The 15,720-nt window shown below is 33.9% G+C and overlaps 2 protein-coding genes across 7 annotated transcripts in view; one reads left to right on the plus strand and one right to left on the minus strand.

Annotated features, from left to right (window-relative positions):
* Positions 1-15,720, minus strand: part of LOC126739019 (dnaJ-like protein 60) — a 59,807-nt gene that overhangs the window by 17,879 nt on the left and 26,208 nt on the right. Inside the window, exon 7 of one of the 2 annotated variants that reach the window (XR_007661521.1) lies at positions 2,561-2,647. The exons of the other annotated variant lie outside the window; for it this stretch is intronic. The gene's annotated coding sequence lies outside the window, so the exon portion shown is untranslated. The remainder of the gene's footprint in view (positions 1-2,560; positions 2,648-15,720) is intronic. 2 annotated transcript variants of the gene reach the window in all.
* The window catches only part of LOC126739014 (proton-coupled amino acid transporter-like protein pathetic), a 45,598-nt gene that overhangs the window by 14,804 nt on the left and 15,074 nt on the right, over positions 1-15,720 (plus strand). For 4 of the 5 annotated variants that reach the window (XM_050444544.1, XM_050444542.1, XM_050444543.1 and 1 more), the window contains 3 exons: positions 4,611-4,868; positions 13,921-14,105; positions 14,157-14,279. In XM_050444544.1, the coding sequence (XP_050300501.1) occupies positions 4,641-4,868; positions 13,921-14,105; positions 14,157-14,279 (536 nt within the window). In that variant the 5' untranslated portion in view covers positions 4,611-4,640. Of the gene's footprint in view, positions 1-1,690; positions 1,859-4,610; positions 4,869-13,920; positions 14,106-14,156; positions 14,280-15,720 lie in introns of those variants that run through there. The other variant, XM_050444541.1, reaches the window with a different exon arrangement.

Consider the following 15,720-nt stretch of genomic DNA (forward strand, 5'->3'; position numbering starts at 1 on the left):
CCGAAGATGTTTAATGTTGTAAATAACTTCTTTTTCTTTCACCCTGTATAAAGACACCAATTTCTATTCAAACTATGTATAATTTGATAGGTTGTTGGTAAAAGTATTCATATATAAATAAAACAAAAAAAATGGTTACTTTAACTTATAGTTGAATAATGATTTTTGTCCTGATTTGTTTCACCCTGTATAGAGACACCAATGCATTTTTTTGTTTAAAATATGATTTAATGTTATTGGTTAAAGTGTCCATGTATAAATAAAAATTTAAAAGTGGTCAGTTTAACATTTATCTAGTGATAATGATTTTTGTCCTGATTTCCCTATAAGTTGCAATACTGTGCGCCGTCTGTGTAATGTGAGTATGGGAGAGTCTTGCAAACAGCTATTTATCACTCATAAAATCCTAACCCTTCCTGCCTTATTTATATTGGAATCTGTTTGCCTCGTTCATAAGAAATTTAGAAATGTGAACAAAACTAATAGGCAATATAGCAGTCGACGAGCTAATGATGTGCTCTTGCCTATGCCTACAAGTTCACTGATCAAAAGAACTTTTATATTTGATGGTAAAAAACTCTTTAATCTTCGTCCTGCAGATTTGAACGGTATAGGTAGCTAGAAACTTTTTAGAAAACGTGTTAAAAAACTCTTAGTTGCAAAGGGCTATTATGAAATAACTGAATTTTTGTCGGATTTTAGTCATTTTTACCTTTTTCTTGCAGGACTTTAGGTATATCCTTTATATTTTTTACACCATATCGTTTTGCCTAATTTATTTCTGTGATTCATTTTTTTTTACAGTTTTACATTTAATAAAATTGTATATTTCGGGAGTGAATAATATCTGTTTGTGTTATACATATTGATAATCTTGACATTACATTAGCTTTGTATGTTTTGGTTCAGAGTCTTGGAGGAGTATTTCTGAAGAATGGGGATGTTGTTTGTTTTACCGGTATAGGTAAACCATATTCATGGAAGCAGAATGCCTTTAGGATGATGGACCATAGCATGCTAAATAACCTTTTTACATGTTTATGTATATGTTTTTCTTTTTTACAGCTTTGTCAACACATTTAATTTTATGACAATAAAGCATATATTGATTGATTGATATATGTGGATAATAGCTTACGGTTTTTTCTAATCGTTTGGAACACCCTGTATTTCGTTTGCAACATTTTTAATGTAAATACTTTCCTGCTATAAACAAAATAACATACGTCCAATAACAACAAATTTTCGAAAAAAATTGACACACAAACATCGACATGTTATTACACACACAGAACATACGCGGCTGTTTGATCTTTTTCCTATCCAAGAATGTGCGATAGTAATAATTTCGTAACAATTTTAATTAGTGCATGTTTTTAATTAAGAATCCGTTTGATTCAAGCACGTTTAATTAATTAAATAAACTGCTGCATTCATGGCATAGAATGGCGTCTTTGTCATAGACCTTTCGACGCATGCGTGTAAAAGAAAAGCATTTTGCTGCATTGATTTTTTCAAAATCCAATAGAGTGCGGTAAAGTATAACTTGCCGCACGCACGCAAGTACGAAGAGAGCGTTGATATTTCCAACTTGAGCCACTTCAACATATTAGCAGTATAGAAAATAATAGAGTAGTGGGGATAAGTTCAACTTTTATCGGTCAAAAGCTATAAAGGCTGACCGTACGATAAACTCGCCAATAGATGTAGTGGTCTCCGTGGTGCGGCAGACATTCAGGCTCTCTCTCTTATCTTCTTTTAATATTATCGTATATAGTAAGTTGTTTGTGTTAATTTGGTGGAACTAAGCGAGATGGAAGGCAAAAAGTGCGGGTATGGGAGTTTCACGGAGTTTTACGTAAGTAATCAACGAACAGCTTATTTTTTTACAGAAACCTGTAATAGTTTTTGACAGTTGCTATTTGTAAGCGCTGTCAAACAAAGATGGCACACGGAAAGGAAGTTTTTTTTCGATTCGAGTCATAAAAATTAAAAATCAGTTATGTCCATTTATGTCAGTTTGAATAAATAAATAAAATGTAAATAATTGATTACAACAGAAATTGTAATATTTCTATTAATGACAAGTAAGCACCTTAAAATTTCAAAATTTCGTTGTTAGTCAAGGGGTGTTATGGAAATTATAACAGCCCTTGTACTATTACTATATAATTGCAATAAATAATAAAAGTATTCCACGCAGTAATATTTCTTGTCAATTAATAATGACAAGTAAGCGCGGACAAACAAAGCTGGTTTTCAAAAAAGATGTTTTTTTTTATTCATATCTTCAAAATTCCGTTAAGAGCCAAGGAGTGTTATAGAAGTTATATTTCTTTCTATTTAATAAATAATAAAAATACTCGACACAATATTTATTTATAATTTGACAACAAACTATGTATATATTTTTAACAGAAACCTGTAAAATTTGTTGTCAATTATTAATGACAAGTAAGCACTGTCAAACAAAGATGACGTACAAAAAAGATGCTTTTTTTATTCATGTTTTAAAAAATGATAGAGCCAAGAATCATATGGGAGTTATATTGACACAAACCTGTAATATTGCAGATTCTTTACTACAACTTATCAATTTCTCAAGTGGCAAGTGCGCTGGACCATTTTACTTTTAATGATTGTAGCCCTAGAAATTAAAAATTTCGTTGTAACTAAAGGGGTGTTGCAGAAATTTTATGTTTTTTAATTTAATGCATAATAACAGTACTCGACACAATATAAACTATAATTTAATAACAAACTATATATTTTTGACAGAAACTTGTAATATTTGTTGTCAATTATTAATGACAAGTAAGTAAGCGCTGTCAAACAAAGATGCCCTTCCAAAAACGATGTTTTTTTGTTTTCTATTCTAAAAATGAGAAATCCCATCAAATGTCAAGGGGTGTTATTGGGAGTTATTGACACAAGCCTTTAATATTATTGATTCCTTCCTATACTTTATCAATTTCGCAACTTTCAAATGTGCACGACAAGGTTACTTTTGACGATTCTAACCCTAAAATCCGTTTTGTCTGAAGTTACTATAATGAAAATTATACTTCGTTAAATGTAATAAATAATAAAAATACACCACACAATATTGGTTCATAATTTAACTAGAAACTATATATTTTAAACAGGAACCTGATAATTACTTATCAATTAATAATGACAAGTAAATGCTGACAAACAAAGATGGCGCCCAAAAAGGATGCTATTTCTGATTCCTAAAGAGTCCTAAAAATTTTAAATCGCGGTGTCGACTTAGGTCTTATCAAAATTAATTTTAATAAATTAATAACGTATAATTATTAAAGGATATAACATTAACTTCTATAAGTTCTTATAATTTATTAACAAACTATATATATTTTTGACAGAAACCTGTAATATTTCTTGTCAATGACAACTGTTACAACTTATCAATTTCTCAAATGTCAAATGTACAAGGTTGCTTTTAACGATTCTAACCCTGAAAGTCCGTTTTGTCCGAAAAATGATCCAACATATTTGACCGCTAGAGGGCACCCTACCCTGGTGATTTCGTTCTATATCCATACACCTAAATTCAAAATATTTAAAAAACAAATAATAATATTTTGGATTACCTTGACTGGTCAAAAAAGATCACACATGCCCTGATAATGTGTATTATTTATTGAAGTGCGATAAGGGGTAAAATAAACAGCGTCATTTTTTGTTTATTTGATAACCGTGCAAGGTTCACCGTTCCGTCGTAATCTTCCACTTTCAATGTTATTTTAGTACATTTTCTCTTTAGGAATCGTACTAAACACTTGTACAAGAATATTTTAAATTGTACAGTTGGCTATGATTGAAATATGGTATACCAATAAATTTCGTACCTTAAAATAGCCTTACATAGCCAAATGACCGTTTTAGGGACTTTGGAATATACGCATTGAGTCTATGAAAATTGTAATTCTATACCCGAAATGTTTTAACAAAGTTTGACGTTTATAGCTTAGTTTGTTCAAGAAAACGTCAAAGAAATTTGGCGGGAAATTTGAATTTTTCATCATGCTTCTGTCATTGGTCTAATCGAAGTTACCACGTTAAACATTTTAATTTTTCATTCTTTGAATGTCATCGGTTACGTTATAAGACCAATTAAATCTTATATTATTTCCAAGCTCCCAGTTCAGTAAACTTTTAAACCTATAACGGAATTTTCCCAATTTTTCACCCTCGATAACCGATAACCCTCTTACCTAAAAAAACAAACTCGTCTCATATTATGCAGACCTGAAAGTTTCCGTTGCAGCGATAACATTGCATCGTTATCGTTAACAGTTGGTTGGCAAACTGGCATATACAAATATTTAATAAATGAGTGGACATTTATTTATTTTATTCTCAAGCCACTCGGAGATAATGCCGCGGTCCAGTCTGGATTGCGTTATATATGTTAACCGGTTAAAGGCGGTTTTAAGGTCCAGTTATGCGTAGGTCATGCACGATAAATTATGTTGTAAATTTTATAAAATTGCATGCATTTGATTGATGATTTCAATCCTCCGTAATTTGTACGTCGCCATTCTTCTATAAAATATGAATCACACGAATTATTAACAACATTTTAGGACCCTTCGCCGCCCTTTAAACCGGCAAAAATGTCCACGAAAAGTGAGGAGAAAGTGCGTCTTTTGGACTCGGAACACCATCAAAACATCGGCAACTCGGTCGTGGACTTGGATAACGTGGTGTCTGACGATGACTTCCTTGGTAACCGAAACGTCGAGCATCCGACCAGCAATTTCGACACCATGGTGCACTTGCTGAAAGGGAACATCGGTACCGGGATTTTGGCCATGCCTGACGCTTTTAGGAATGCCGGATGGGTAAGTGTGGCAACATTGCATGAATGACACACATGACAAATGACATTTTTCTTAACCTAATAATATATTGGCAGGTTTAGGTTATGTTCTAGAAAATTGCAAATTTTATTTTAAAAACAAAACAAGTAGTTTTCGTATAACTTCCGCAAATTGTATTAAATATTAAATGGAGTCAAGCCATAATGGTTTTTAAAGGCAGCTCTCTAAACTATAACTTAAGAATAAACAATATCAATATAGAATAGGTAGAAACTTATATCTAGGGGTCATATTTGCGACAATCAATTAAAATGCACCAAACATTGAATGTCAGTCCGATTATAAAAGCTGTGAAAGGAATCAACATTATTAGCAAAGATTTGGTGTGGTGGTCGTGGAGAAAATAAAAAAAACATGCTTTATTGTTATTAACAAAGAAAAATTGTTCTAAACAAAGCTACCTTAAATTACTACCACTAAACTTAACCACTACACCCCATACACACTCGAGTTCCAAAACAAACATCAGAAAACAATACATAAGAACAGCAGAAAAAAATACATAAAAAGTAAATTAAATTCCACAATTATCCCCTCAAGTATAAGACAGCAAAGAATTCTAACCATACAAACAAATCAATTAAAATTCAAATACTGTTAACTTACACTTAGGGAAAATTAGAATGTGTCGACGTAGTATTCATCCAGTGAATAGTAACATTTTTCGGTCAAAAGTATTTTCAATTTACGTTTAAAAGTGTTTGCCTCCCTGATTCCACCTGGTAAACGATTGAAAATTTTGATTCCCTCGTAGAAAATAGATTTTTTAGCTAATGTGGAGGAGGGGATTGGAAGATTTAGATCGTTCACTTGACGCGTTAAGTATCTTGGATTTGGGGTTATAAATTTAAAGCGATTTGCAAAAAGTAAACAGACCACTTCCTGAATGTAGAGAGAAAAGACAGTGTGTATGCCCAGCCTCACAAATAATGGGCGACAGGAATCTCTTGGTTTAGCCCCACAGATGTAACGTACAGCACGCTTCTGTAAAACAAGCAGCATTTGTAGAAGGTAGGCAGCTGCATCACCCCAGAAGCAAATGGCATACCTAAGGTGGGATTCAATTAATGAAAAATATACAGATCTTCCAAACTCCATGCCAAGCTCCAGGGTAGCCACTCTGACTGCAAAACAACCTGCAGACACCTTTTTGCAAGTACCGAGGATATGCTCTTCAAATCTGAGTTCTCTGTCAATGAATATACCCAAAAATTTTGTATTATCAAACTGTTTTGTATTAGCATGTGGTCTAGAGCACACTTAAAACACAATAATTTGGTTTTTTGAGGATTTAGTGACAGCAAGTTTGATTCAAACCAGAGATTTACTGCCTGAAGATCAGTTGCTAATGTAGTTCGCAGAGTATCTGCGTTTGGGCTGTGCCAAAGAAGTGTGGTATCATCGGCAAATAGAGTAAATTTCCCCCGTACATTAAGATTGGCAAGATCATTTATGTATATAGGAGAAAAAGTATAGGCCCCAAAACTGAACCCTGAGGAACTCCCAAGGTGATAGGATGGTAATCAGAGTACTTAGATCCTACAAGCACTCGTTGTTGCCGATCTTGCAGATAGGAAGCAAACCAAGAAGATGAAACTCCCCGAAATCCATAATGATGAAGCTTCCGCAGCAGAATCCTATGGCAGACACAATCGAAAGCCTTCGACAAATCACAAAAAAACTGCCGCCAAAACTCCACCATCATTTATCTGGGAGTAAAGCTCATGAAAAAAATTAGATAGAAATAGATATCAGTAAAAGACCCATCTTTTTGTTAAAACCCTATAACAACCAATCTTGCCTTATATATATATATTTTTTTTACCCTTTCTATGATTTAGTAGAAAATATCTTTCACTTCATCTTTGTTCTTATCTTCATTTTGTAGGCTGTTCCATTGCCTTGTTGCCATCTTTTTCGGCTAAGGATATAAAATTCCCTAGCTTTTTCGCAACTTCTGATTTACTCTTCAAAAAATACTCATATTGATAGTTTGTAAAATCATACTTCAATAAAATAAAAGAATCTTGCTCCCCAGGTTCCTCCTCCATTGTTCCGCAAGCCTTAGTATGTACTAGCTCCAATAGTTCGGCAGCTATGGAAGTATGTACTGCTTCCCAGTTAAGCATTGCTCAAATACAAATCTTTCATTAGCAAATTCAACATTATTTTTCATACTCCACATGTTGGTGTATATTGAACTTGGGGAGAGGGGTAAAATAATCCCCCTAAGGAAAAAATACTTTAAAATGGGAAAATATTTTCTTTAAACTTCAGTTTGATAGAATAGGCCTATAAAAGAGTAATTTCTCTTAATAAAACCACACTTTTAACAAAAAAAAAATTATTTACTTTTTAAAAATTTAACAAAATCATAAAAGTCGCAAAGGGATCATTTTACCCGCGTACTGGGGGTAAAACGATCCCTTCTACAAAAAACTTAAAAAAAAAATACTCTGACAGTATAATACCGAGATAAACTGTATTTAAAACCTAAGCTTTCTCTGAACTTTTGCTAGTGCTAAAGGAACATCGGAGCAATGTTCGCAAATAAATTCATCCTCATCTTCTTCAATACCCGCACACAATTCGTGAGCCCATTCTAAACACTTTTTGCATTGAATCCAACCATTAACTGATGTAAAATATTCTTCACAGCAGTAAAGACAAGTTGGATTTGTCTCGTCTTCCGAATCCGAAGAGTTGGAAAGCTTTCTTTTATTTTATTTCCATTTTTCGGCGTCTTCTGCTTTAGTGTCTTCTTGTCATTTCTCTTTTTTGTTTTAATTGTGTTTTCTTTTACTTCCTTTTTCTTGATACTTTCTTCAAGCGCAGTTTTGTATGGCGTGCTGGTCAAGACTGCACTTCCGCAAGACTTTCTCTTTCTTGTGTTTCTCTTGCCTTGAATTTTTGGAAATGGTTGATATTTTTGTGGTGTCACTGAAAAAGATGAATTTATTTGTTCATCTCGTTTTGAGCTGGGCCCAGGCTCAGGATTCAAGTACGGATCGTTTGAATCACTAGCATCATTATCAGAAGCTATATTGGATATATCTGTCAATGGGTTACGTGGATTGGAAACTGGTGCCACATCTTCTACAGTTTCATCAGTCTCACTAGGTATTTGATCGGTTACTTCAGCGGCCAAAAAGTCAACATCTGAAAAAACCTCTGAGTCAACTGGAAATATGCCAGTTTTACGAAACCCGTTTATCCCATTTGATGGTATGCAAGCCTTTAAGTAGCCTTCGCAAAATATTTGACTTATTTGAAACACCGTCACGGTTCTACCAGGATGATGGTTTAACCATTTTTCCAATGCTTGGTCTAAATAAACACTAAGGGGACCCATAACAGCAACGTCAAACGGCTGCAGCTTGTGAGTACAGTGTGAAGGTAAACACAAGATGGTTACAAAGTTTTCTCTGGCACTTAAAATAAATTCGAGATTTCTTGTGTGCGATAAATGTCCATCTAATATAAGTAACACTGGCGCATCCTTACTCGGCTTGACGAAAGATACGAAGTGAGTAAACCACTGCTTAAAAACTTCGGTACGCATCCAACCACTTTCATTACACGCAAAAATGGTACCCGGAGGAGCTCCATCTGTTAGTTTGGCCTTCATTCGCTTTCTACTAAAAATAAGCATCGGTAGGACAAAACTTCCAGCAGCTGATACACAAACCACCGCTGTTGTCGAAACCCCACGCTCCGCTGATGTTACCCTTGCCACTTGTTTGAAACCTTTTCTCGTCTACGTTAAAAATTCGGTGAGGCGCATAAATATTTTTAGAGTAAATCTCTTTCAACAAATTGAAGAACTTTGTCACAACTGGTTTATTAAAGGCTCTTGCCCTATCAGCTGACGTCGCTTCAGAACACCTCAAGGAAATCTCTGGAGGTCTTCTTCTAAAACCGCTTAACCAATCTTTACCAGCAGCTTTTTCTACATGAGAAAACTTGTGGGGAATTTCGTTCTTTTTAACAAGATGATAAGCTAGTTGTCGCAAATCACGAGTTGTGAGTCCATACATCCTGCTGTCAAAATCTAGGTAACTATGAGTTACTAACTCTTGCTCTTGTTCCGGCGAAAATACAGGGTGGCAGCTCCCAAATGACTTTATCTTTAGCTTTGCTACCTTATTATTGTCCATTACACGCCGTTTAAGCGACATTCTTGGTACGTTAAAGATTCGGGCAGCGGTTTTCGCAGGCATTCCTTGCTTAACTTCTGCTATGTCATTTTTCATGTGCTCAGCATCCCAATTTTGCCTATTGGTTATTCGCTTACATGTTCGTGGCATCCTGTAAGAATACGACGTAAAATGAGTTTGTAAATAAAAATTAGGATTTACAACAATTTGGTAAGAACTAGGGGGTAAAATGATCCCCTTTTTAAAACGGGATCGTTTTGCCCCACGCTTAGAGGATCGTTTTACCCCAAAGTGACATGCAGTACCGCATTTGTTAAATGAAAATTAATTGACATATATTAATTGAAAACAAAAACCACAAATCAACTCAGCATCCCTTCCTCAACAAAACAACGCAAGAAGAAGATGGATCAGTCACATTGTTAAAAAAATAAATAAAACAAAACAAATACCTTTTGTGGTCTATTTATAACCTCTTCGCCCAGAACATTGTTGTCAATATTACGCTTATTTTGCATAAAATGGGAACTTTTAAATTGCGGGATCATTTCAACCCGCAGGGATCGTTTTACTCCCCTCTCCCCTACAATGTCAACTACTTAAAGTGTCTATTGTTTCAGCAGTACCATTCATACATTCTTTTCAAACAACCAGTTTCAAAGCTTTTCACATCCAAAGAACTTTCTGGAACTAAAATATTCCCAAAACTTTCCAGATTATTTTGTTGTGAAAACTGCATTTAATATAAGTTATTCTCTCTTGGTGTCTAATGCTATGGTCTCAACTTGACCATTTTTAACTACAAATTTACATTTTTCAATAATATAATGTACCCTTTGTTTCATGCACATCCTGCTATAATAATAGATGAAAATTAAATTCTGGCAAATTTGATAAACTTGAATTGATGATTGAATAGCATTATTCCTCACTAGAATTCTATTTTTTTCCTTATGTTTTCATTTCTTCCATTGCTGTTTTTCATAAGCCAGCACTATTGTATCAAACGACCTCTTTTTTGCAATGTGCACGTTCTTTTATTACCTTATTAGGTATTTTTTCTGAAAAAAAAAACAGTGTTTAACCACATGGCCAAATTTTTGACACACAGCATTTTAAATGTAGCTGTAGTTGCCTTTAAGGGTTTATATTCTTCCGAAAATGCTATAAGAACCTTTACTTCTATGATTTGTTCAGATAATTCCTCTCCTGTCTGTTTTAGTTTACTCCAGATCTTTTCAAGTTTTGAAATAAAAGAAGACACTGGTCTCATTCTTAAATTCAAATATAAAAAAAAAATATTTATTGAAGAAGGTAAATACTATAGCCTCTAAGTCTGTGTTACAATCATACGTTAATTTATTACACACATCTTTAGAATATTCACAAGGATGTATCTGTGTAATTAATTGGCCCTTGTTCCATCCTTGTAACAATTGTTTATTCTGTTTTTGCGTCCACAAAATCCCATTTCTTTTACCATTGTATTACTATACCAACAATGAGTGGCAAGTGAAGGTTGCTTGTTTCGATGCCTTAAGGCTTTTCCAGGAGTTCCACAAGGTTCGCATCTTGTTCTTCTCATGTTTAGAGTGATTAAGGGCGACAAATATGGAATACTTTCTTTAAACCTGCAAAATTATAAGAACTTTTTTTTATTTTTTTTACACAAAAATATTAAAAGTAATTAAAAAAACATGTTATATTAAGCTATTATAACTTGTATTTGTAAAAAATAAAAACCTTTCATAAATCGTAATAAATAAACTAAAATATTAATATTTCCCTTTTTTAAAAATAGGGTCACCAATATGGAATACTTAGAAAACTAAACTAAATACTAAATCTATTGGCAGAAATCGCAAATATAAATGCCAGATACATATGAGGTACATTGCAAATGACACCATGAGTTGCAGGATTTGCACTGTATCCACTGTTTCTCGGATTTTATGCTTTCCAAAAACTTTCCACCAGAAAACAAGCGCTCTGGATTATCAGAAGCATCCGGAACTTTTTCACCATTTTCGCCAGTACATAATGAATCATCTGAGTCATCATCTGCCACAGAGTCTTCTTCAGAGGAGCTACTTGATTTTTCTGAACTGTATCCCAAATTTTTTGTCTTACGCTTAGCTTGACTTCTTGATGCGATGGCTGTTGACGTGCTGGGAGTATCGGAATCAGTCAAGCATGTTTTACTCTGCCAAATTTGTTTTTTAACTTGAAGTTTTGATGTAGTTGAAACAGATGCTTTTGCGGATGATTCCAATTCTGTTTTGTAAGGTGACGCAGTTATTACGGCAGCTTTCCCTGCTTTTCGTCCTTGGTTGCTGGTTTTTTTAATAAATGATTGGGACAGGCGAGACCATCTCAGGAGTTACAATATTTGTTGGTGGCGTCGGATTTTCAGTATCTTGAGGTACTGGAAGAGGGACAACAGCATCAACTTCATCTTTTTTGATAGTTTCGGAGGTAAGAAAGTCAGATTCACGAAAGACATTTGGATTAAGGGGAAAAATTCCGGTGGCTTTAAAACCATTAACGCTGAACTCTTAAATAAGCCTTGCCGAAAATTTCCATCACATCAAATACAGTTACTGGTCCGGCATTTTGTCGTACCCACGTTCTTATCTCCTCACTGTAATGAGGTTTGAATGGTCCCATAAAAGATTTGTCAAGGGGCTGAAGTTTAGGTGTCGAATGTGGCGGTAAGCACACAATCGTAACACTATTTTCTGTGGCCATATTAATGACATCAATATTGCGAGTATGCGAGTTATGACCGTCTAATACGAGCAAAACTGGAGATTCAGGTGTAGGCTTTATTGTCGCTACAAAGTGTTCAAACCATTTTGTAAAAATGTTATTTTGTATTCACCCTAATGGATGACATTCGAACTTTCTCCCATGTGGAGCCCCCTTTGTAAGCTGCGGGCGTAAGTTTTTTTCTGGGGAATATAACTAAGGGTGGAACAAAATTGCCCCCTGCACTCATACAAAATACTACTGTAATTATTGAGCCTCGTCATGCTACCAATTCGTCGTTTACCTTTACGTGCAATTACTTCTGGTTGGTATCTTTGAAGGCACTATAGAGAGACCACTCTCGTCAACGTTGAAAACGCGGTCTGCTGAATAGTTATGTTTTTCATATTCATTCGTTAATATAGTAAAAAATGACTGAACGTTGGCTCTAGCAAAAGATGTGCCTGTAGGTCTTCTAAATGACAATGTATCTGAGTGCCGTCTCATAAACAGCCTTTTCCAGCTGTTTCTTGACCAAAAAGATTTGGCAGATTATTTTTAACAGCAAGCTGATATGCCATATTCCTTATGTCGTTTCTGGTTAAACCAAAATACTTACTTTCCATATAAAGTAAGTACCTTATAAGTTCAGCTTCTAGTTCTTTTGTAAGCACTGTTGGTCGACCTTCTGGATCTTCTTTTTTCGGACAGTGTCTAAAAAGGGTTGTTCTGGGAACGTTGTAAGTTTTGGCTGCCTGCAGGTACCCCATTTTCTGTTCCTTAATAGCACAAATTGCTTGTATCATATAATTTTTTTCGTAACATTTTCCTTTTCGACTACCTTTTGACGCCATACTGAAATAAAAAAAGTCACATAGTTTTATTTCATCATTTCAGGGTTCTAACGCAGAGCACAAGATTTAATAGGTTTACAATGGCCTCTTTTCTGCTATATTATTTAGTATAAAAGCAAATTTAGAAATGCTTTTATAGCAACAAAATATCACTATTTTAGTATTCTTAATGCGATACTAATATGGAATACTATTCCATATTTAAAAAATATATACTTAAAAAATTCCATATTAGTGACCCTCATAACCTAATCTTATAATATTCTAAAAAATATTTCTATGTTAAAAAACAAACTTACCTAAAAACTATTGTAAACTATGATGTTTGAACTATCACAAATGCAAAACAGTTTGAATAAAAAAATAAGTATTTTATCGCTAACACACGGAAACAGCAAGATCTGCAAAAAAAACGACTGTCCACGGTGAGCCAACAAAACAAACTAGAGACCGGTCGAAAAAAAAACCTTAGATGAATGGACTTCGACACTTTCAACGTGCAATTAATAGAGAGCGCTTGCTACTTTTTCTGGTTTACAACTATTCCATATTACTGACCTATTCCATATTTGTCGCCCTTACTCTAATATATTTATAAACGATCTCTTACTGTAGAGGCAAGTCTGATCTCCTTTAGATATTGAAATTCTTCAAAACGGCATTAATATAATCTTTTCTTGGTGCCAAGTAAATGGCATGTCTCTTAAATGTTAATTATACTACTAATCGTAAGATTCAGTAGAAAGAGGAGTCTGTGACCTGTAGAATACTCAATTAATAACGCAACGTTAGTTTCTATTTGGACATTAAGCTTCGTTTTTCTCATTATACACTCAAAAGCAAACAGAATGTTGAGCTTGGTAGAGAGCATTTAAGGATTTAGTAAAAGTCCTGTATTTAAATCTTATATATACATATATCTCTAGGCATCTTTATACTTTAATATGCCAATATCATAATAATATGGCCTCCTAACTATCAGATAAATATCAATAGGCTTGAAAATGTTTGGCACGGGTCTTATCAAGTTAATTATCAGCATCAGGTACATTTCTTTCTACTGATCAGACTACATCACACTATATAAATCCTCCTGTTGAACAACGTATTGTTTACAGGCTCCAGTCAACAGAGTTTCTTCAAGAATCAACAAGCATGATGCAAAAAAATCTTGATTTTTTCTGCTGCTCATTAAATTCTTTTAAAAAATCTGCCATTAAATTAATCTTAAGTTTACTTATAATTAATTTCTAGGTAATAGGACTGTTTGGAACGATGACAATGGGGGTAATCTGCACCCATTGCATGCACATGTTAGTCGAATGTTCCAGGGAACTCTGCAGGAGAACCCAGTCTCCATCGTTGAATTTCTCCGAGGTAGTCGAGGCAGCATTTCAAACTGGCCCCGAGTTTTTACAAAAATACGCCCGATTGGCAAAGTGAGTACTACGAATGTAAATTTAATTTAACATTACACTGTTTACTTATAGGAACTTAATAAACATTTTCCTCTTCATAACACAAATGGGCTTTTGCTGTGTATACTTCGTCTTTGTCGCTGCGAACCTTCAAGAGGTCATCAAACACTTTTACGTCGATATACCTGTTTACTGGTAAGTCCTACTGATGCCAATACTGCCGTCGTAAAAGAGAGTGCCGTATCTGCAAAATTTCTGTTTTGAGAAAACGGTTAAAACGCGTATTCCTCTATAATGGCGTGAATTATGTCCTAATTATTTCTAAAATATATTTTATTTGTTAATTTTGTGATAAAAAAATGAATAGAAATAATTTTAACATTCCTGAATTTTAACAGTAAGCTTAAAATGCACTTACGGCTTTTAAAGTTAATAAAGCAATATTTCTTAAGCCGCTCATTGTAACCAAAAAAGCTTAACTGCAAAACAAATTAGTTACGGTATTTAAAGGTACTATATTCTATAAAAACTAGAAATTATTTTAGCTTTAAATCTTTACTTGTAGTAAATATATATATTTTTTTGCACCAATGAAATAAAATAATTTGTCTTTTTTAAAGAAATGTATTTATGTTATGCTATAACGCCTATAACATAGAAAAAATACAGAGTCATTGTATAAACTTAACTCTTACAAATTTGCCAAACAAAAATAATAATCGTTTCTGAATACAAAAAAACAAACACTCTCATACAAAAAACAAACACATTCATTCTAAGTTTTAATATGGATATTAACAATCAGCTTTATTCAAAAGTTTCAATGAGGTAATTGGACGAATCAGAAATTGGAATATTCTCCCAAAATTTAAGTCTATCTTTGGGCATAACAGAAGACAAATTTTTTAATATATTATCACGTTTTAACGTAGGTATCCCCCGATTTTTTGTGTATTTTTCAGGTTCTGGCATTTGCTGCCTATTTTTAGCCAAAGAAACTTTTAAAAAATTTAGCTCTTTAAATTCCTCGTTCATAAAATGATCTTTGTATTTCAAGTGAAGACAGCCGCGTTTTGCAGCTACTACAAGATCTGCTATATACACTCTGGACCTCAATCTATTCACAACTGCCTTTGAGAAATGATCTTTTCAATTAAAAACAATCAGAAAAATCCATTGATTTTGTAATAACTTTTTCAGAGTTCGCTTTTGATACTGCAGTTTCAAACTCTCGAAAGTCGTATGTTTTTTTTTGCTTTTTTAAGGAATTTTCAACCTGGTGGTGAAAATGGTCCGCAGACATGAAAGTATGTCCAGGTTCAAAATATTTTAAGGTTATTCTTTCAGTTCTAACATGGTCTGAATTTATTAGGTACACTAGAAACGAAAACAACGCCCAGTTCTTGTTTTGTCCACTGCAATTGTCAAGCCAAAGCACAATGTCATTCTGATCCCGATGGTACAGAAAAAACTGAAAATAGGCGCTAATCATTTCCTCTTTTTTTCGGCCTGCAGTGACTTCATGCCATATTACTGCAAAAGGTTTTTGTCTAGAACTTTTTCCGATTGGCACAAAACTTTCATTAAAAGCAATAATTCGTTGAAGAACACTTTTGAACATGTCCAGCCTAGGTAA

Source organism: Anthonomus grandis, chromosome 7 (genome assembly GCF_022605725.1).
Source record: "Anthonomus grandis grandis chromosome 7, icAntGran1.3, whole genome shotgun sequence".
Classification (NCBI taxonomy): domain Eukaryota; kingdom Metazoa; phylum Arthropoda; class Insecta; order Coleoptera; family Curculionidae; genus Anthonomus; species Anthonomus grandis.